General features: G+C 40.4%; 1 protein-coding gene across 3 annotated transcripts in view; it reads right to left on the reverse strand.

The window, feature by feature from the left end:
• Nucleotides 1–21,616, reverse strand: part of JAKMIP2 (janus kinase and microtubule interacting protein 2) — a 177,109-nt gene that overhangs the window by 16,562 nt on the left and 138,931 nt on the right. For 2 of the 3 annotated variants that reach the window (XM_036894606.2, XM_036894598.2), the window contains exons 8-19: nucleotides 20,368–20,424; nucleotides 19,507–19,626; nucleotides 18,465–18,593; nucleotides 16,829–16,912; nucleotides 16,105–16,167; nucleotides 13,206–13,304; nucleotides 11,900–11,998; nucleotides 10,181–10,234; nucleotides 9,251–9,316; nucleotides 4,961–5,029; nucleotides 2,713–2,790; nucleotides 596–799 (exon numbers count right to left, since the gene is read on the reverse strand). In XM_036894606.2, the coding sequence (XP_036750501.1) occupies nucleotides 596–799; nucleotides 2,713–2,790; nucleotides 4,961–5,029; nucleotides 9,251–9,316; nucleotides 10,181–10,234; nucleotides 11,900–11,998; nucleotides 13,206–13,304; nucleotides 16,105–16,167; nucleotides 16,829–16,912; nucleotides 18,465–18,593; nucleotides 19,507–19,626; nucleotides 20,368–20,424 (1,122 nt within the window). The remainder of the gene's footprint in view (nucleotides 1–595; nucleotides 800–2,712; nucleotides 2,791–4,960; nucleotides 5,030–9,250; nucleotides 9,317–10,180; nucleotides 10,235–11,899; nucleotides 11,999–13,205; nucleotides 13,305–16,104; nucleotides 16,168–16,828; nucleotides 16,913–18,464; nucleotides 18,594–19,506; nucleotides 19,627–20,367; nucleotides 20,425–21,616) is intronic. The other variant, XM_036894611.2, reaches the window with a different exon arrangement.

The raw sequence follows: 21,616 nt of genomic DNA on the forward strand, positions 1-21,616 counted from the left end.
CTTACAGCCTCTTCTCTTCAGCAACGTGCTCTCCTAATAACAATACTTACCTGAGTGGGCTATTGTGAAGATAAAATGAAATGATGTCAGCAGAGCTCTTACTTAGTTGCTGACATACAGCAAATGCCAGAAAGCACGCGGCAGCTTCCAGGATTTGCTGTTGTTCGTTTGTTCTGGGAAAAAAGGGAAAGACCTTTTTCCTCTTTCACCATATTCAGATTCTTTGTTCAGGCTGGGCTTTGGGCTGGGGTGAGTAATGGGAGGGAAGCGTTCTTTCTGTCCCGGAAGGAACCCTGCTTCCCCACGAAGGGGGTATAATCAAGCTCCAAGAGATTCAAAGGGTCTTTCCCGGCATGGTAACTGCAAAAGGAGCAGCAACAGGCAGTGCTTCTGAAACACCAACTTTCATAACATAGCGTCACTACCAACTGCCATCCTGTATCTGACTGTAGAAGGAAAGCAATGGTTATTTTCCTCTCTGAAAATAGCTCATGGATCCTGGGTTTTTGCATATCCAAACTCAACACCACCTACTTAGTATGAAGTTCCATTCACTTGGTCCCAACCTACACAGAAGCAGCGACTCCGTCCTCACCTGGTGGGCTTGCTGCAGAAGCTCCATCCTCTCCTGAAGAATCTGGCAGTCATACTCTCTGCTCTTGCGCAGCATCTGCCGCCGCAACTTTTCTACTGCTGTCCTCAACTCCTCTTGCTGTTTTTCGCTTAATAATTCACCAAACTTGATAACAGTTTCTTGCTGCAGAGCATTGTACAAAGTAGCCTCTAGTTCCTGGATTCTCTGGCAGACAGAATTAGGAAAGTCTAATCATGGAACTCGGTGCTGATATGTGGTGTGCAAATATACACGTGTGTGTGTATATGGGGAGGGATGTATTATTTTTGCCTGATGGGATTGTAACCGTAAGATAAATTTCAAAGCTTATTCAGCCTAACTACCTTTTTGATAATCTCCCTTACAAGATTCCGTAAGAGTCGTTCAGCCAATACATGAACTTCTCTGTGGCGGGGAATTTGCTTTTTGTCTTGGGATCCCGTCCATTTCACACACCTTTCATTCTTAGAGAGCCCTTAGTTATAGTAACTGTACATCCTTCTGTTCTCAAAGCTGGCTAAGAGTAAGTTTGGGCTCTCTTCATCTGACAGCCCTGATAGATATTTAAATCTATCATGGTGGCCATACTTTTAGAATTAAGTATTAAAAAGTGGCCCAAATTGGATTAAAATACTTGAAATTACATGTTTCATGCACAAAATGCCACCTATCTTCCACACGACCCGACTCTGTACTTAAGGATGGCTTTATGGGCTCCGTAATTTTTCTTAAAATAAAAATTGGGAAATCTGATCTTAAAATGGCCTATAGCCTTTGGAACTGGTTTGTTTGTAATTCTCTGAGGTTTACAGATGAACCTTCTCTTTCTTAGATAAAGGAGTCTACTGCTCTTACATCCCAGATTTTTTTTTAAACATGCTTCAGGTACAATTATCAAAATCTACAATCTTATCCCCTGTGACTCTGACAGGGGCGAATGGACATGGCCTGGTGAGAGATGTTTTCATAGCTCTTGCCCTGGACTGGACAGATCTCATCTTTTTAAAATTAAATGTAGTTGCCTCAATGAGTGCTCAGCGGTGGACACTTGAACACACAGCGTCACTGTATCATGCACAGGTAAGGGGGGCAAGAATAGACATAGGAAGGGAGGGGAAATCACTTCCTTCTTTATTCTTTGGCAACCAAGTCTCATTTTCTCCATTCCCATCAAGCCGGGCTCAGAATCTCCTATTCATTTTGGAGGGGGCATGCTAACTCATCTTTGCTACAGGCAGGGGCGAAGTGCTGCATTCTCTTCCCAAAAGTGACTCAGGCTGCTTCCAGGAAAGCATTATAAACACCTCTGCTAGTAACTCCTTGAAATGGTCCTCTTTTAACTTCGCACTTTTTCTCTTGAGCCATTACTGGGAATGAGTGGGGACAGGGGGTGCTGCATATGGAGAGAAGAACTACAAACTGAGGTCCAATATTAGGAATTGTGTAATACGAATTTGGTATAGGGGAAACGGATCAGATATGCTCCTCCATCAGCGTACTCCTCAGTGGGAGAGAAAAAAGTACGGCCCATTTACAGCCTTACGTACTGTGGCCGGATTATGGTAGAGCTAAGAACACCATGTCTGAGGTCAGACCAGACAGTACCTGTTCACCAATCTGGGCGATGTTCTCTCACTCCCTAAGCCTTCATTTCCTCACATGTAATATAGGAATAATAATATTACCTATGCCTCATAGGATCATTGTGAGAAATAAATGAATTAAGCATATTCATAACAAACATTAAATACTTTATCATTCTCTCACTGGATCAGGCTCCCAAACAGTTGGATTTAATTACACTTCTTTTTAATTTACACTGCCACCCAACCCATCTTTCATTAAAATATTATATATAACAGCGTACATTTAATTTTAAAGCATGAAGCATAAATAGTTATTAAGTACTATAAGAACGTTATAACAGGAAAGGGCTGCGGATATGTATTCGCTCTAGAATTTGAACTGGACACCACTGGCTAAATGAGCTCCGGTGGTCAGTCGCCTCCAGTGGGCGGCATGACATAAGAAACAGGAGGCTTCGTTCCATAGCTGTAACGGTAAACACCCTGGGTGTCTTGATTGCACGTTAAACCTACCATGTATGCTTGGTCGAGAGCTTGTTTTCTGTAGTCTAGTTCTTCCTCCAGATAGCCTTTTATTTTGCAGAACTGTTCCTATAAAGAAGAGCCACATTGACAAAGAGAGTGAGTCAGCTTAGTTAACTAGAAAGTGATATATAAATTGTATTGATTAATGTTTTCTCTAATTCCACCGCAAAACAAATCACTAGATTTGTAGGGTTATAAATTTTGTCTGTTAGGGAAACTGTTTAGCTTTCATAGTCTTACACAGGGAATGTGAAAATCAATGGAAAGAAGCATAAGGGATGAAATGAACTATCCACATAGAAGGCTTTAAAGGATTTTTATGCCAACCCAAGAGTATGTGATTAAGGACAGAGATGTTGACATGGTAAGTGCTACCTAGTAAGTATATCTGTGCAAATAGATGGTGATAGAATATTTTTCTAAGAATGTAATGAAACATAATACAGCAGAGTGGTATAACAAGTAACTATTCAAAGTTATCTGTGCACAATTAGCAAACACAAAGACAGCAGTTTGGGGCTAGGGGGCGAGTCCAGCCTGTCTGCTCTCGCCTTGCAGGCAGTGTCGGCTGGGGGGCTTAAATCCCATGTCCCCTGCTTGTCCTCGGTTTCTGTGTGCCTTTCGTGTTGTGAGCATCTTGCCATTAACATTTAGAAATATATCTCTGTGTACAACACAGCCCCGAGCACAGTCAATCATTTCTCTGCGTGCTTAGCTGAAGGAGCACAGACCTCTTCCGACACGGGGGGCCAGCTCGATTGCACGGACTTCGGTGCGACTCCAGGTCAACAGGCAGCGATGCTGCTGGTGAATTGGTGGATCGCCTCTGAGCTCCTGTACCCAGAACATTACTGGCTACAGGCTGATTGTGTAATTAACGTTTAAGCATTTAAAGAGTTTTCAGGGGGCATTTTGAATATAAACTGTTCTTGTTACATGCTTTGACTTTACAGCCTAATCTCTTGGTAAAATGCAAACCTGTGTAAAATGTAAGTGAAGAATGTGTATGCTGTCGTGTGTTCTGTAAATGCAAGTTATTCTAATTATAGGATTCCCTCACCTGATAGGAATCACTCCCTATTTTTTAGTAGTAAGAACATTCTCATTACCATACAGTTATAAAATTCTGTGTATTGCTGCTGTGAGTTAATAATGACCAATTCCTTGGCTTGGGGATTAAAAACACTTAACTGTGGTAAAATACACACAACATAAAATTAACCATCTGAAAAAGGCACCCTTTTTAAGTGTACAGTTCAGTAGTGTTAAGGTATCTACATTGTTATGCAGCCAATCCTCCTTTTACCTTGCAAATCCACAAGTCTCTAACCTTTAAACAACAATTCCCCATTTCCTCCTCTTCACCCTTGACAGGCACCATTCTACTTTCTGTTTCTATAGGTTGACTTCTCTAGATACCTTCTGTAAGAAAATCATTCTGTATCTGTCTTTTTGCAACTAGCTTATTTCACTTAGTGTAATGTCCTCAAGGCTCACCCATGTTTAGCCTCAGTGTCAGAAGAAGTTCCTTCCTTTTTAATGCCTGACTAATACTCCACTACATATACAGGCTGCATTTTGCTTATCCATTAATCCATTGATAGACACTTGGGTTGCTTCCACATTTAAACCATTGTGTATCATGCTGCTCTCAACCGGGTGTACAGACACCTCTTGGAGATCTTGCTTTCTATTATTTTGGTTATGCACCATAAAGTGGGATTGCTGGATCACATGGCAATTCTATTTTAAAGTTTTTGAGCAACTGCTAAACTGTTTCCTTAGTGGCTGCACGCTATTCCCACCATGGGTACACAGAGTTCCAATTTCTCCGCATCCTCACCAACATTTGTTATCTTGTGTTTTAGTAATAGCAGCCATCCTATGGATGTGAGGTGACTTGGGAATTCTTAAAATCAGAGTTATACCCATTGTTTCTGTAATTTTTACTATAACTATGTATGGTGGAAAAGTTGTTTTGACTGAGAAAGAAAACACCTAGCTGAATTTTCTTCAGCGATAGTTTTGGGAATATTATAAAACTACATTATCTTTTTGGAGACTATTACTTGAACTTGTTGGATAGTTCTGGGAATTTTGTTCTACAGTAGGTACCCAGATAATGGGAAGGCTACCCACTTCCACCAGTGCCAGATAAAACTGGTAGGAAACAGCCATTTTCCATTTGCCTTATCGATTTTTCTTCATTTTTACGATGCCTCATCTTTGTACTCACCATGTCACTTTCCAATTCCATCATTTTCTGGTGCAGGGCAGCCTCTGCTCCTTCGATCTGCTGGATCCACTAAGGGGTAAACAAGACAAAAGTGTCTAACGTGCCTGCTCGTGTGGTGCATATGGTGCTGTCTACCGAGGTGCCCGGGCTCTGCCCCTTCCATCTCAGGGCGTGGGTTGAGAACTGACGTGAAACATATGCATTTTATCTCTCATTTCAGAGACCAGACTATGGTTTTCATTCACTCCTGTCCTGCATTCTTTTTTTCAACAAATGTGCTCACCACAAATGTCTACCACGTCAGGTACCACGCTGGAGAACCAGGGCTGTGATGGAGAAACAGAGCAACACATTTTTGCCCTCACTGGCAAGCATCACATGGCACTGAGATCTGAAGCATGAGCCACAGATGACTAGGCAAAAATTATGGGAAGTTCCAAGCAGAAGAGATGTCCGATTCTTACAGTCAGAGGAAATACGATGAAAGAAAGAAGGCCAGGTAAGACTGGAGAGACGGCCATTTTTTGGTAATATAAAACTGATTCTGGCAAAGTGATGAAGACTCATTTCTGTTGAGTGGAGACATTTCAAAGCACACAAAAATAATTTATATTTCCTAACACTTAGAATAATATATCACTGTTATATGGTATTGATGTTAGTGTTGCATCAACACCCTGAATGGATTTAGACTCTGAATAATATGGTGTGAGCCTACTACATATGTGCTTTAATACAAAAATTTACTATAATGGGTCTTTGCCACGTTAAATGTCAGCTTATCCCTTAGAGAGAGAATTGGGCATAATAATAATCTCAATCCTAGCTTTCCATGGCTCTGTTGCCTTGAAATGTTACCTGATTCCTCTAAGCCTTGACTTTCTAATTTGTGAAATAGGATTAATAATAATGTGACGATTAAAGGGTATAATTAATATAAGGTGCTATTCACGGTATATTGTATGTACTAAGCACTCAATGAATTCTAGTTCTGTGTCAGCATCTATTTTTATACTTTCGCAGTTACAAACTTGCCTCCCTATCACCTATTTCTTTTTATTCTATCTGTGATGAGTCATGTTGTGGACTGAGCATTTTTCTGTATACTAAAACCTTGACATTCACAAGGGACACCGTGTCCAACATCCCCTTGGCTACAGGGAACAAAGGGTACGAAAGAGGCATGGGCAGCCCTGAGGGGTCTTGACCTCCCAATTCTTGTACCTGCACATGGCTTCCCCCTGGTACAAATTTCAGCCAGAAGTCTTGTGTTTCTTGTATATTGCCTCACTTTGTAAATACAAACCATGAAGCTTTATTAAAGTGTTATCTGCTCACTCACTACTGAGAACAAAGTCTCTAGTGAAACAAAGTCTCTTATAAATCATGTTTTTAAGAGTGCTGGGAGTTGCAGCGGCTCAGTCATGGGCTTTAGATGATTCGTGTGCTGGCTCCCGACCACAACTTGAACGGCACAGGACACATTACTCAGTAGCCAGTGCCGCAGTTTCTTCATGTGTAACATGAAAATAGTGGATGCATATAGGATGGTTGTGGGGAACAATGAGATAAGGCACACACAGTACTTACTGTATGTAGCTACTGGCCCCAAATATCTCACTTCAGGCCACTGCATTCATTATTTTTAATACAAAGTCACTGTAGGTTTGCTTGTTGGAAATTTGTCTAGGTTTGATCTCTGGCTAATGACCACCCTTCCAAACAGCAGTGTGCTACTCACATCTGTGGTCTCAGAAAACTGAAAGTTGACATTAAGAGTTACTTGGAGGTAGAAATGTTTATCTGTGAACCCCCAAGGTAGGAGGTGACTTTAACTTAATGAAACAGAAAGATTTGCATTCAGGGCAACTGCACAGATCGTGGGCACTTTAAGGACACACCTGTGTCTCATTCATCCGGTTCCTCACTTGGAACCGGAGGGCTAAGCACACAGTCACTGCCCTGTGATTGTTCAGCGGAACCCCTCACACCTTCCTTGCAAAGGAGGTAAGTGGAGGCCTGAACGAATCTGTGAAAGTTCTAACAGCACAGCTCCCACCTGCTCCGCACAGGGTACTCTTCCTACGGACACTCGAGAGGAAGTCTGGTGCAGTGGCTGAGAAGACCCTGGGCTCTGGAAACAGGCTCCGTGGGCATGAACCCTGACTGCACCGTTTCCCAGCTGGGTGACTGGGGCAGTTCACCTACCATCTCTGAGCCTCACATTCCTCATGTGTGAAATGGGATAACAGCGCCGACCAGGACTTTGGCAATTAGTACAAAGCCAAACCCAAAAGCAGCGCTGTGCAAGTACTAATCACGATTTAGTTCAAGCTGCACCACATGCACACAGTGCAGGGGACGGGAGGTTTTGGCCACGGATCTAAGTGAATGTGAAGCACACAAGGCCTATTCTCCCTTTTCGATCCTTTCCTTCTCCTCCCCAGTCCTTGCCTTCAACAGAAAATGGCCCATTTTCTTTGTATCCCTAAACTAAGGTGACTTTTTTTATAATGAAGAATTATAGCCCTGCATGACTTCTGCTGGAAGAGACACCCCGGCTGTCTCTGCCCAATGAAGGCAGCAGAGCTGGTGGTCTAGGCTGTGTTCTCTTCATCTTTGTGCTACTGGAACAGCGTCTCGCATTCACAGATTCCCTCCTTCACTCCTTCAGTGAACACTGATCACCTATGAGCTGAGCTGAACAGGTATGAAAGCCAAAGGGGAAACAGAAACCACACTTGCCTTCTTGGAACTTAGAGTCTAGGGGTGGCTGGTTGGGGCAGTTGCATTATAGTTGTTAAAAGCAACGGTAGCAGAAGCACAGGCCACTATAGGGTCACAGAGGAAGAACACTTAACCGGGCTCGGGTGAAGAGGAAGGGGTCCTTGTGCACGGGGATGTCTAATGATTAAGATTCAGCCAGACAGAGGCAGAAAGGGTGGAAGGGAACATCTTCTTGGCAAAGAGAACAGTGTAAAGGGCCAGGGGATGAGAAAGAGAGAGAGGACAGGGCCCCAGAAGGATCTGTACGTGGCTGGACCTTAGCTAGTGACCAGAGAAGGAAGCGGGCTGCTCAGAGATGTGGGTAAGGGCACGACCCCAGGGGTCCTCTCGCCGAGTTCTGGGTTCTGGGCCTCCTGTCAGGAACAATGCAGTGCTATTAATTTGCTGGGAAGAGGAGAGGGAATGGGATAAATTCTGTAACTAAATCACAGAGGAAGTTAAGTTTTTTAAAGAGTAAATCCCAGATATCATTGCACATATAAATACTTCAATATGCATCCCTAACAATGATGCCTTTCAAAAAAAAAACCACAAGGCCATTTTTCATACTTTGCAAAATTAACATTAATTTCCTTTGTCATCTGACACCGGGCCCATATTAAAATTTCCCCAGTGGTCAGCAAAACATCCTTTTTTCCACACCTCATTTGCTTGAATCAGGAGCCAAAAAATGGATTGTTTAGAAATGTCTTAAGTTACTTTTTATTTTAAAGCGGTCTCTCCCTCTCCCTCCCCCATTTTTTTCCTCATGTCATTGTTTTGTTTGAGGAACTTAACCAGTTCATTCCATCTACAGAATTCCCTCATTTCAGATCAGAGAATGCTGATTGTTTGCTAGATCACGGTTTCATTTAATGCGTAACCAGTTCCTTATGCATAGAAGAAATAAGTAAGCGTCTCTAGGAACTCAGGGTTCTCATTTTATCCACCATGTACATGTGACTCCCAACTATGTGCTGACTAGGCACCTGAATACAACTAGTTACCAGGCTTCTCCGCCTGCCATTGACCAGATTTAGACACCAGGGGCCCAGAGCACACCACACTGCTCTTCTGACAGCCCCCGGGTTGGGCTTTCTGAACAAGTCGACGGGGATCCCTACCAACAGAATCACCTGGGAACACTTGGGAGGTACACACCCAGGCAAAAGCCTTTAAAAAAAGCCAGGCTCCAGTTCATCACCTCTCAACAAAACCCTTCCTTGTTGGTTTCCCAGCATGGTACGGATTGCTTGAATAATGTAACGTGGGAGGTTTGCCGTCTTTTAAGAATTCTCATTTTTAAGAGATCTCAAAGCAAGAATTCCCCACCCAACCCCAAATCAGCAGGCAGACTTTTGTGTGTTCTTATTCTATCTGGGTTATCACCCTGAAAAACTGGATATTTATTATGCATTCAATGATGGGAAGTCATGTGCAAAGGGGATGTCTTTTAACCCTACCCTGCTCTTCAGGTGTGAAGCCAGACAATGAGACAGTTTGAATGCTAGTACGATTTATTACCTTCTCTGCCAAGGACAGCACAGTGCTGGCCTGAATTATGGCCACTTGTTCTTCATTTCTTAAATTCTGTGAAAAAGAAAGAAAATGCTGAAGACACAATATTTACACTATCAGAAAATACTGCCTAACTGCCTGCCACAGACACTACTACTGCATACGCACGCATGCAACCCTAACAGATGCTCTGTTTAGTAAAAATTCTTAACAAAGAGTTCATTCAAAATCGGTAAAAAGTATACTAACCGTGACTTTTTTAGATTTCTGTGGTACTGACTTGATTTTATATTTCACTGTAAGCATACTTCAATGATATCCATGTTATGAGAAAAGCGGGAACCAAAATGAAATAAAGAGTAGTCTTTTCATAGTACTTTGAAGTGATTTAATGCTTTCTGTTCTCCTTTGATAATTTTTCAAGGGAAAAAATGGTGTGACTCCTTCAACCTACATTCATCATTCATCTAGTATCAATGAATGGTCCTCCCACTGAATTAAGATGCCTGACCCTGCCTGGAAGGTGTTTTTAGAAAGAAAAGGGATTACAGTTTCCTGGCACATTTTTATGGGGCTGGCACCAACCCTACTATTTAGTAGCATTTGTGACTGCATGACTGATTAATTTCACACGGGATGCCTCCCGGCAACAGTCAGAAGGTAATTAGCTTTGATCACTGCAGATGTGGTCTGCATTCAAACCTAAAACCTGCCCATGAAAAGCACTTTACCAGGTCCCATTTCTGCCACTACTTTCCAGAGATCCTGTACAACCCCTTAGCCAAGTTATTGTTGATTCTCTTCAGGGAGCTACGTCCTTGAGTGAGCGTAGCATCCCACCTGCTGTTATTTCACACCTGCTGCATTGGTAAGCGTTACCTGCTTCTCTTTAGGCAAATTCATATCTCTACTGCACTTAATAAATCCATTACTTACCCCATTATCACCCAAGATATCAAGCTGCTTTATGAGATCAGGGATGTTCACATCCTGCAAAATCAAGGAAATACATTCAAGTCAAAGACACACTGTGGCTCACTCTTCTCTCAGTGCCTGAACCTTAAGTAAGAGAAGACATCTGAAGACTTGAACTTCTCTGGGCTGTTTTCAATCCGGCACACCTGGTTTCACATTTCTGCTCGGCTTCTTATAAGCTGTGAACCTGGGAAAACTGAACAGTTCATTCTCAATTTTGCCAAGGGTAAAATGGAGATGATAAATACCTCCTTCACAGACTGATTTTGAGGATAAAGACATTGTATATGAAAGACTCTAGGATACAGTAGGGACTTGGAATTTGCTCCTTAACTTTTCTCTTATAATTGTCCATTTTTTTTTCAGTAATGAAAGGTTTCAGGTATAAAGAAAAGTTAACAGGGGATGAATATAAATAATCAGCCAATTTCATTCTACTTAGTGGAATTCTGACCCGGTTGAGATTCTGACTGCCACGTAGAAAACTACAGTGCAGTTCCATTTCTTAGGCGCTCAGCATTCATTTCATCTGTGGGAAACTGATTTTTACTATATTTCTTGAGTCCGTTTGAAGCCACTGAACTCCATTTGAGGGAGTTTGCTTGGGTACAAATGACATCGACTAAGGTAGGTTGTTTGTGATTTGTCTCAGAAAAAGCATCTTAAGGAAAAGACAAAGTAAAATGCTTTACATTTACTTAGAGTTGAATAAAAGAAACTGCTTTGGTTTACAAATTGTCATGCAGTCCAGGAAGGCCAGAGGCTTACACACAGTTAAAGTGGTTTCAGACAGAAGGCAAGGGAGCGCCTTTCTCTCCCTAGTTTTCCCTGGACTTTTTACCTGTCAGTGTCACTTTCTCCTCTCATCCATGTTCAGACCGCGGGAGAGCTCCCTACACCCAGGAAGGGGAACCCGACTCAATCTCAGAGGGGCAGCCACGAAAGCAGGTATACCAGGCAGCTCAGAGCGCAAGGGGAAAGGGCAGGAATAGTGGAGGCGTCCCAGCTTTATCTCAGGGAGAGACTCTCGCCACTTAATTTCTTTATACTGAAGGGCAATACATGTTCCAGGAGATGGAGCCACTTCCATTCAACCTTAATATTTAAAATGTATTCCAATATCACTAAAGGTAAAATTATATTTTGTCTAAGTGAGCAATATGTTGTAAAATATAAGTCCTTCCAAAAGAGGAAACCTCCCTAAATTAAACATATTAAGAGAGACGGTGGATTACATGATCCCAAAGTCTCTTTAATACTGAAATTCCAAGATTATGAATTCCACAGCACTTAGAATAAGATAACCAAGGGACTCAACAGATACTTTTATTTATCTGGCATGCTTGAAATATGGCTCTCGAAGTATCGAATTTATGTAGCATTTCCCCTAGATAATTAAGGTAATAATCTTAACAAATATTTTGATTTTGTATCTTTTTTTTTTGTTATTCTATTCTAAGTTATCATGGCTTCCTGTGTTCTCTGCTATTGCCATTCATATCTCTGTCACACATTTATTTTGCTTTCTTGATTTTCTAAAAGGTATTTTCAATTCCCACATAGTTTGTTATCAAAATGACATACAATAACTGAAAGACAAAATGATCGTGAGAACCTCCCTTTTTCCAACTCCCAGATTTTCTACTTTCTACAAACATAAAAAAATAAGTATCTGCCTACCTTGACACCTTCTTTCATACAGTAAATCTGCAGAGCGCTCACACCGTCTGAGAATGGGTGAATTTGTAGATTAAATGGAGGGGATCGCCTCTCTCTTTCCTTGAAATACAGTGAAGAATAGATAAGAATTTTCTCAAAAAGCAACAACTGACTAAACACTAAACCAGTTGTCTGTCCTCTCTTTATGCTATTTCATCACTTTATCAATATGTCATGTGGAAAAAAAATGTTAACTCAAGATGTTCATGGCTTAAATTTAATGGGAAAGAACTGATTAATCAACTAAGAGGTATGGAGAAGTATTTATAGTATTTATAGATAGTGTCACCCAGTCTTGCAAATCTTTTGATCAGGGGAAATGCAGGAGCTCCAATTTAAACTGTATGAATATTCAGAGCTTTCAGGTGTCACAAAGAGTGGTCTTTTGACCATGAAGTTTTATGGCAGCTAACAGACTTTTGCATATTCAATTCATCAAGCTTTAGGAGTAAGAAATGTGGTCTATCAAAGATGACATCCCTTCTTCACTGAGGAATACCAACCGCTCACTCTATCCAAACCCAATTTGAAATAACTTAAGAAGTTGCTGACAGAATAACAAAGAAATCAAATGGAAATTTTTCTTGTCCTTTACGTATCAACATGCGTTCAACTAGACCCTAAGCCAGATTCGGCATGACACAACTGAGACCTGATTTGATGGATATATTTTACTTAAAAAAAAAAAAAAAGACTCTGAAATTTGCTCAGATTAACCAAAGTATTTCCTCAAACAAGTTTGCTTGCTTCTTAGCTTTTGGCATAAATGCACTTAGACAAAAATGTTTACTTACAAATTCAAGCAGCTGAATTCAAGCTAAAATATTTTCGCATATAGCACATTTTGAAATACAATTCTTGAGGTAACTGTTGAGTGACTCAACAATTTTTATGAGTCAGAATTCAATGAAGGATGGAAATGATTACTTAAAGGCAATGAAATATTGATGACGTCTGAAATCTATGATTTAAATTATTTAAAAATTATTCATTAGTCTGGTTCATAAATCCAATAGTGTTGAAAAGCACGGTATCTGAGCAGATAATTCTTGAGTCGCGTCAGTACTTTACCACGTTGTAGTCACAGTACTTAGGCTCAAGTGATTTAACGTCGGTTGCCTCATCTATAACACCTTGACGTGGTTGTGAGGTCCAATGAGAATCTGCATCTGAAACGCTTAGCTCAGCACTTCACACGCAGAACATGCTCAGTGCATGTTAATTATTTTGAGTATTTTGATTATCATGATTATCATCATTTCCTTACTTCTAGCTCTAGGTTTCGAAACTCCAGCAGCTCATTCTGGTCTCTGGCATCCTGTAGTTCCTGTTGTAACCGGTGATTTTCTGCATCCTGTTTTTCTATCTAATAAAGTAAATCCTCAAGTTAGGTAAACATTGCAAAAAGTACCTACAACTTTGCGAAGCAAGCATGGATAACATGCATTTACTCAGTGAATAAATTGTCTAGACCATGAAGAAACAACCCCAAGTAAATGTGAATAAAGTAAGTCTTTGGTTTTCCTTTTAGTTATCCTTTGGCCGAGTGTTTTGGGTCACAGGGGAAAGTAGTGGAGGACAGCTCCATTCATTGAGATGGAGGGTCCGCGAACAGCCGATCGGAGAGTTCTCACTGTGCCCACACAGTGGGTCAGGGACAGAGTCCTAGAACTTGATTTAATGGTGTACGCAATGGAGACTGACACCTCTTATTTCTGGAGTTACAATTGTCAGAAAAATATTTTTTAAAACAGCTCTGACCACATATAAAACTTGGCTACATTCCAGTTACTTGTAGAATAAAGTCACACTTGTTAATATGGAATTCAAAAACCTTAATAATCAGCTGGTCACCACCTGGCTTTCCTGTTTTAAATCTTATCACTGTCTCTTCCACACACTCACGTGTGATCACATAGCAGCATCCGGAAATCCAAATCCACCCTACGGGCTGACTCCCTGGGACCTCCGCGTTTGCTCTTCTCTCTGACAAGGGCCCCCCTCATTTTTTTTCTAAGTGAGGAAATCCTATACTTCCTTAAACACCAAGCCCTAACATCTCCAGTCATAAGAGGCTTGCCCTGTCTACCATTCAGAATGACACTTCTTCCTTCTGTTTTCTTACAGGGCTTTTCTCTAAGACCTCTGGTTTCACCCTAATGATGCACGGAATTGAGTTAGTTGTACACCATGTGCCTGGCCCTACAGACATGTCCACTTCTACAAGGGATCAGAAAATTTTCATGATCTGCAGTAGGTTTGGGGCTACTTTTGATGTTGGCTATGTGGATGGGCCTTATGTACAGTAACTATTTAAAATCTTGAATTTAGAAATAAAAAACCAGGGCTGTTTATCATAGGGTGAATCTTATTTTCCCAAGTAAACACACTTAAAGTCAGATGTTTAGCTTTATTATCACTTAGGTTTTTTTGTTTGTTCGTTTGTTTTACTCTTAGAAGCCTGAGCTAAAAAATTCCTCTAAATGTTCAAGTTTCCAATTATATAATAAATATATCATGGGGATAAAAAGTATAGCATAGGGAATATAATCAACAATTTTGTAATGTCTTTGTATGGTGACAAGTGGTAACTACCCTTACTGTGGTTAGCTTTTGTAATGTATATAATTGTTGAACCATTGTTACACCCAAGACCAATGTAATATTGTATACCAACTATACTTCCAATAAAACAATTTTCCTTTTAACTCAAAGTAATCAGGGTCAAAGGAAATCAGACAGAAGACATAGGGAATGATTTTTCAGATACAGAAATGTAGTAACACTTATTACTGGGCATCTCTGAGATTACCAAAACCCTTCTCATAACCTCATGATATAGAAAAATGATGGGGAAATAGTGAAATATTATGTGACATTAATGTGGTCAAGCTCTGTACATTAGATTTTTGTGGTCTAGTACACTTATGAAAGTTTTCAGAAGTCGACTTGAGTCACAAAAGAGATTCTACTTCCTAGAATCTTGGATTGGAATCAGAGATGGGATATTTGGGGAGATTCCTGGTTCTGGTGGTTAGCATTAGCAACTAGATCAGGGGCTCATAGCTTGCAATTCATAGACCAGGGCCAAAGTCTGATGAAGTTTCTTCATAGGCCCCTGAACCTTTCTGAGAGTACCACTTCTCAATCCTGGCGTGCACCTTTATACATCAGCTCTGTCTCTCCTCATGCATAAAGTGAGAGGGTGTCTTACTATGCCAGACCAGAGGGGACGGAGGACAAGCATTATCTTTCCCTTCTCAAGCTTACTAGATGTTATGGTTAATTTTTATTACTTGTCAAGGCTAGTAAACATTGGTAGAAATAATCCTAAGATAATTTCTACAGAACTTTGAGTCAACCTATAAAATTAGTCCCCTTATTCAAACAGGCTTTCAAATCTGTTTTTGTCAATAATAATAGAAGATTACTTTGTAACCTTTACACTAGCTTTGTGGAAGGTAAATACAAAAGGAAAAACCACCTTTGAACTTAAAATGATCTCTATTGTATTTCACCGCCCCAAATCAAAAGCTGATGTTCCAATAACCAACATTAATTACATCTATTGGGCCTAAGCCATGCTTTTGCTTCTTGATTGTTGAACAATCCCTGGACATGGTGTTTTATGCTCTAGATGCATCTTTCAAAAAGTTCTTTCATTTAAAAGTGTATAAACAGCCAAGATGAGCAGAAAGAATAAAAGTGAGAACAGTCTCTAGTCGTCAGGACACGGTCTTGCAGTCGTATTCGGTCACTTCCTTGCACAAAATAAGAAGTCCTATTCATAGTGGCTTTTTCTGTAGACGGACAACCACATAGGATGTGTGCTTGTGTGTGGGTATATATATATATACATATATATATATGTACAGTACATATACAGTGTGTCTATGTATATATATGGTTAACGAATCATTATGTTTCAGGGATCACATCCTTTCAGGTTGGCACACCACCCAGAGCGGAGCCATGCACACGTGCCACTTAGCTGACGGTGACGGCGGTGACAGGGATGCGGCGGAGTGCGCAGCAGAGGTGGGTGCGGCGCCGGAGAAGCCTCCCCTTGCCCCTGCCCCTGTGCCACTCCTGAGGGGACCCCCTGCTGCTCCTGGATCGCTCATCGTTTTCTCCTCTGCCCGCTAGGGTGTTGAGGCCCAACATACCTTTTCTAAAAGCTCCTGGTTTCTCTTAATGAAAAGTTGTTTATCTTCTACCCAGTGTGAATCCTGTTTGACAAAGAATATCGCGCAGTCAGCATTTCAGAGTGGCACGGAAGAGCATGTGTCGTCAGACCACTTGGCCAGAGCTGTCCTCTCCTCGCCCAGTTAGTTCGCCTGCCGACTACTGGCAAACGACACCCACCCCTGCCAGCTCCTCAGTCAGACACTGGGGCCGAAGCTGCCAGGAAAATTGAACCCCTTTTCTGTTGTCCCTCACTCTCTCTACCTTTTCCCGTCTGAATAATCCAGGACCAGCCGTCTGGGGACTCAGAAGTGACCACACAGGCAAAAAGTGAAAGGGTCAGAATGCACACAGGCTGGGTACATATGGATGGAGACATTAAAATGCAGAACCATAAATGCAGCACAGAGGCGAGGAGTGCAGCTGGAGGGGGTGGGGGGGCCTTTGTCTGCAGAGCTGACGACCACTCAAGGCTATTTGTACAGGGCTCCTCTTCCTTGGACATGCTCTCTGTTGCCCAGCCTTATTTGCTGTGGTGGCTGGGTTCACACTCTAGCCAGAAAAAAACACCAGGGACAGAAACAGACACTTGAACATTCTGACAAGTTTGAGAAAGGTCACTGTGGAGAGCCGTGCGCAGGGTGACTAGAGGAAGGCCAGACTGGACTGGCTGCACCTGCAAGATGCTGGGAACCAAGTGCCTACCTGCCCTTTCTGAGCCAGGGTCGCCTCCAGATCTTCAATTTTGGCTTTGTACCTTAGCACCTCTGCTTGGAGCTGTTCTTGGGCCTAGTGAAATCAAAATTCCAGAACTCAGTAAGTGAAATGATAATTCAGTATTTTTCTTCATCTCTGTTCCCTCGTTAGAACTCAACAAGTGAAAAAAAGAAAAGAGAAGAATTTTCTATGATCAAAGAATCTTTTAAAACTGCTTTTATGATCTAAATTCTTGCTTAAGTCTTTGGGTGGCTCCCCAAACCAGCAGGTCTTCAGATTGGGATTCAAGACCTCCCACCACCTTTATAATCTGTCCCCACTACTCATCAGCAGAGCACACCCCTCACCTACTAGTACTCCCCTTGTTTCCTAACTATGCCTGCAACTCTCTTTAATTTGAATGAATGTAATGAATGAGTGTAATGTAATATAATGAAGGAATGTAACTCTTCTCTCTTTATTCGAATAAATTTCCCTTATAGAAAGCCTCCCATTTTGCTTCTCCAAAAACTTTCCGTTCTTTCAGAGCCAGCTTTGTGCTCTGAATATATCTAAAAAATCTAAACCTAGATCCAAATCTATGTATGTATGCATACATGTCTCTCTCCCTACCTACCTATCAAGTGTTTTGTGTGTGTGTGTGTGTGTGTGTGTGTGTGTGTGTTTGTATGTAATAGGCAGTTTTGGATGCTGATCTTACATGGAGCACCTTTTATTTAGTCTAGTGATTTGCTTTTTAGATTCTCTTGTGTTCTCTTTATATAGGATATTATTTTCTGCAAAAAATTAATTTTTTGTTTTCTGCCCATACACATATTTTTTCTCTTGTCTTGTGACTTGGATAGGTTCTTTGGTTCAAAACTGAATAAAATCAGCAGTGGTAGATATCACTTTCTTACTCTTCATTGTCAGGAGACTCTTTGCATTGTTAAATACCATTATTTACCTTTATCAGGTTAAAAAATATCCAAGCTTAATTTTACTAAGAATCATTTTAACTTCAAGAGAGCACTGAGTATAATTCTTTTTTTTCTTGTATCAAAATGAATATATCTTTAGTTTTCATTGATGCTCTTTCATCTATATCATCTATTTTTGCATTTCTTTCTTTGAATTTACTCTATTGCTCTTTTTCTAATATACTGATTTGTTTTAGACTATTTTGTTCAGAATTCCTCTTTTATCAAACACCTGCCTTAGAAGCTATCACAAGGACAAAAATGAGATATTGTCAGTAGAAATTTTTTGGTAAGTTGTCAGTATAACACTGTGCAGTTATTAACTAAGAAGAGAAACTGGCTAACCATAAAAAAATTTTTTTTGCCCCCAAGCAAGAAACTAAAAAAAATGGATTATCAAAATTCAATGTTGTTTATATTGAAAATGTTAAGTTTCCCAAGAGCAAGAAAAAGAACTATATCCTCAGCTATCTTTACAGGGAAAATAAGCATTGATCTAGGCTGGTTCTATTGTCTCTAGATCCAAGGTTTGTTGACATGAAAGATAAAACAGTCAAAAGAGAAGGGTACAGGGAAAGCTATCCTACTGACATTTTTATGTCACGTACTTTTACGCTGTGGCTACTGCAGGCCACCTCAGAGCGCCTCCCCGGATGCCCACTGACCTTGGCTTCTCTTTCAGCATCGATGATGCCTCCGGTCTGTTCCTGCAGGAGAGCATATGCTCTTTGGAGGGCCTGGTATTCTTTTGTTAATTGTCGAAATCGTAGCTCAGATTCCTCAGCTGCTAAACTCTTGAGGTTCAAAAAAAAAAAACCCAAAAGTAAGTATGTTATGATAGCGTCCTGTGAAATACTAAGATTTGTCCACTTTTTAAAGGGAAAGTAAAGGTTTGTTTCATACTGGATTCTGTGTGATTTTATTTTTAATTGTAAAGTATGTGTATGGGCACGAATACTACAGTACCTCCAAGATGGACATTGAATTTAAGTATTTATTAATAAAAGAGGGATTTGCCTATTCACTTATTTCTGATTATTACCATTTGGGTTTGGGTTACAGCCAAATAGGATCCAAACAAAGGAACTTATACCCAGATTTTGAATCCAACTTGCAGGAAATGATACTCAGAGTCTCAGTGTCCGGTCTTTTCAGTACATTCATGTCCAACAACTTCTTCCCCAGATAAATCATAAAAACTTGGTTTTATAGTTTCAGATTTCAAATTTCAGAGCACAGTATAATCACCAGGGAGGTTTGTGAAAAATGAGGATTTGGGGATTCCACCCACAAGACCCTGAGTCAAGAGCTGTGTACACAGCCCATGAATTGTCGTTGTTACTGAACCCCTGAGATGATTCTGATGAAGGTGGTTGTTGAGCACACTTGGCTTAAATTAACACTGCCTGAGACTGTACTAAAAGCTTGTTCTTTGGTTTATAATTTCCCTAGATGAAGAACTTGGGAGAGTAACTTTTATTTTGAAAGAAATCTTCAAGTTACAGTGTGAACTTTAGCGAAGCTTTCAAATAAATGCAACTAGTTTTTAAGAGATAACAAAGTCAAGTGTGGTCTCAAAATTGGTCACTGTTATGAGATCATATTGTGCTATTTATAGAGAAGATAAAAGTGAATTGCTTTTGCTCCCCCTTCAAGGAAAGTTTTGGTGACAATATCACAAAAGACTAGAGAAATGGAAAAGCTTACTTCATCTAAGTCATCGTCAGGAGTAGCCGGTGTTCGGTCTGTTCTAAACGAAGCCATGGACGATGTCTCTGAATCCATGGAGTCCTCATCATACCCAATAAATGGGTCCAAAACAGGCCTCTAGCGGAAGGAAAGTACATCTTTACTGACACAGCTAAATGTGGGGAAAGTTGACGTATTAGTAAAGCACTGTCAACTGGCATATAAGTGCAAATTAACAAAAGAAGACATGGGTCCTTTAATGCTTCTTTGATGAAATACACATATATAAAATAAACACAAATATGGGGATGAACAGAAGGGGATTATCAAATCTTAACTCATATCACCTAAGTCCATATCCAAATCAAATGATGTACTTGATAAAAACAAAAATCAAACAAATAGCCATATTAAAAAACAAAACTTTGTGTATTATCAGAAGCTATACAGATATTGGTAGGTTGGGGGTATCATCACCAGTAATATTGTCCAAGTGAATGGTGAAAATGTATAATCACTTATAGGGGCTTTATCAGATGCTAATATTATTCAGTGGGAGATGTCAGCTCATGTGCGTCTCTTGCATGTTCTTAGAGGGTGGCTCTCCCATTGGTCAGGTAACACTTCCTATATCACTTCTTCACTTAGAGGAAGTCATAATAAAGCAAACCTTTGCAGGTTAAAATTCACCACACAACCATTCTCTTGCTTCTGAGAATTGTCAAGAGAACAGATTTACTTCTAACAAATAAAACCTGTGGTTTGCTGCAGTTCCGGAACATCCGATCAATCACATCTTTGCAGGAAGATTTGTTGGCAAGCCTCACTTCACTGGCTGTGTATGTGGAAAAAGCCTGACTGCCCTCGTTGTCTCATTACCTTGATGGGCTTGGAACTTCTTCTGTGCCTCCTCCTGCGGATAAGCTTTTCTCTGTCCTGGAAAACAGGTAGACCTTTCAGATCTTGAATTGGCACATACTTTCCTATAGATTTTTTGTTTTTTTTACGAAGACAGAGTTGTTTTCCCCTGATGCACTCTGTAATTCTACTTAAGATAATGTTTTGTACATTTTGGCAACTTTAGGGTTTGATACTAAAATATTTAAAAATTATTCTACTTTTCCTCTAATCTATGTGGATCTGAGAACCTCACAGTACAGAAGGGCCTTGTGCTCCTGATCAGAATCCATTGTTTTAGACTTGAAGAATAAATAGCTCTGAAAATAGTTACTCAATTCTTCAGTTTTCTTAGACCCAAATGACTTGAAATTTAAGTGTTGAACAAATATTATTTCACAATAAAGAAGAACTTATTCTGTTCATTTAATCACAGAAAGCCATCTTTTGACTACTACACAATTGTTTTCACCCATAGTCTCTGAAGACGGGAACAGAGAGCCTACTTGGGATGGAATAACCTAGTGGTTTTTTTCGGTAAGGGTGGGTTCTCATTGGAATATTCTGGGAAACTCAAAGAATATTGAAAAATAGTGATCAATTTCTTGATTCATTCTTGTGAATAGAGAGATCCTGGGAATTTGGTGTTCACCCACTGTGTACTCCATGTATTTATTGTACAAATTCAAAGGTAGATGGAATCAGTCTGACTGACATGCTTAAACATGTCAAAATTTTCTAAGAATCTTTTAGTTTGACCTCAGGATGCTTAAAGGCAAATTCCTGGGCTAGCAAATCTGTGGAATGCATATGTTATTAAGGCTATGGAAGTGAAGCAAAGGGCATAGTGCTTCAGAAGGCCATGTTTAGTAAATAATCTGGTTTAAGCCGCTGGTGTTAACCTTTCTGATTTCTCACTTTTAGAAGTAAAAATATTTTGATCATGCAACTTCGACACAACTGCAACTTTAAAAATGTACACTTAGATTACCATCCTAATATCGTATGTTGCTTATAACATATACTCAACATAGGAACTTTTAAGAGGATGAACCATACATAAACAGAAGTTATAATCTTTTCTTCCCTCCAAGACAGTAAGTCGTCTGGCCTGCCCTAGTCTGGGGACTACTGCTTAAAACTCCCCAACATCAGTTCTTCAGCTCTCTGTGTCTTAGCTTTGTCCTGGAGCAAGCGCTATCAGAGATGTCATTCACAGAATACGGACAGA

This window comes from Manis pentadactyla, chromosome 13, assembly GCF_030020395.1.
Source record: "Manis pentadactyla isolate mManPen7 chromosome 13, mManPen7.hap1, whole genome shotgun sequence".
Lineage (NCBI taxonomy): Eukaryota > Metazoa > Chordata > Mammalia > Pholidota > Manidae > Manis > Manis pentadactyla.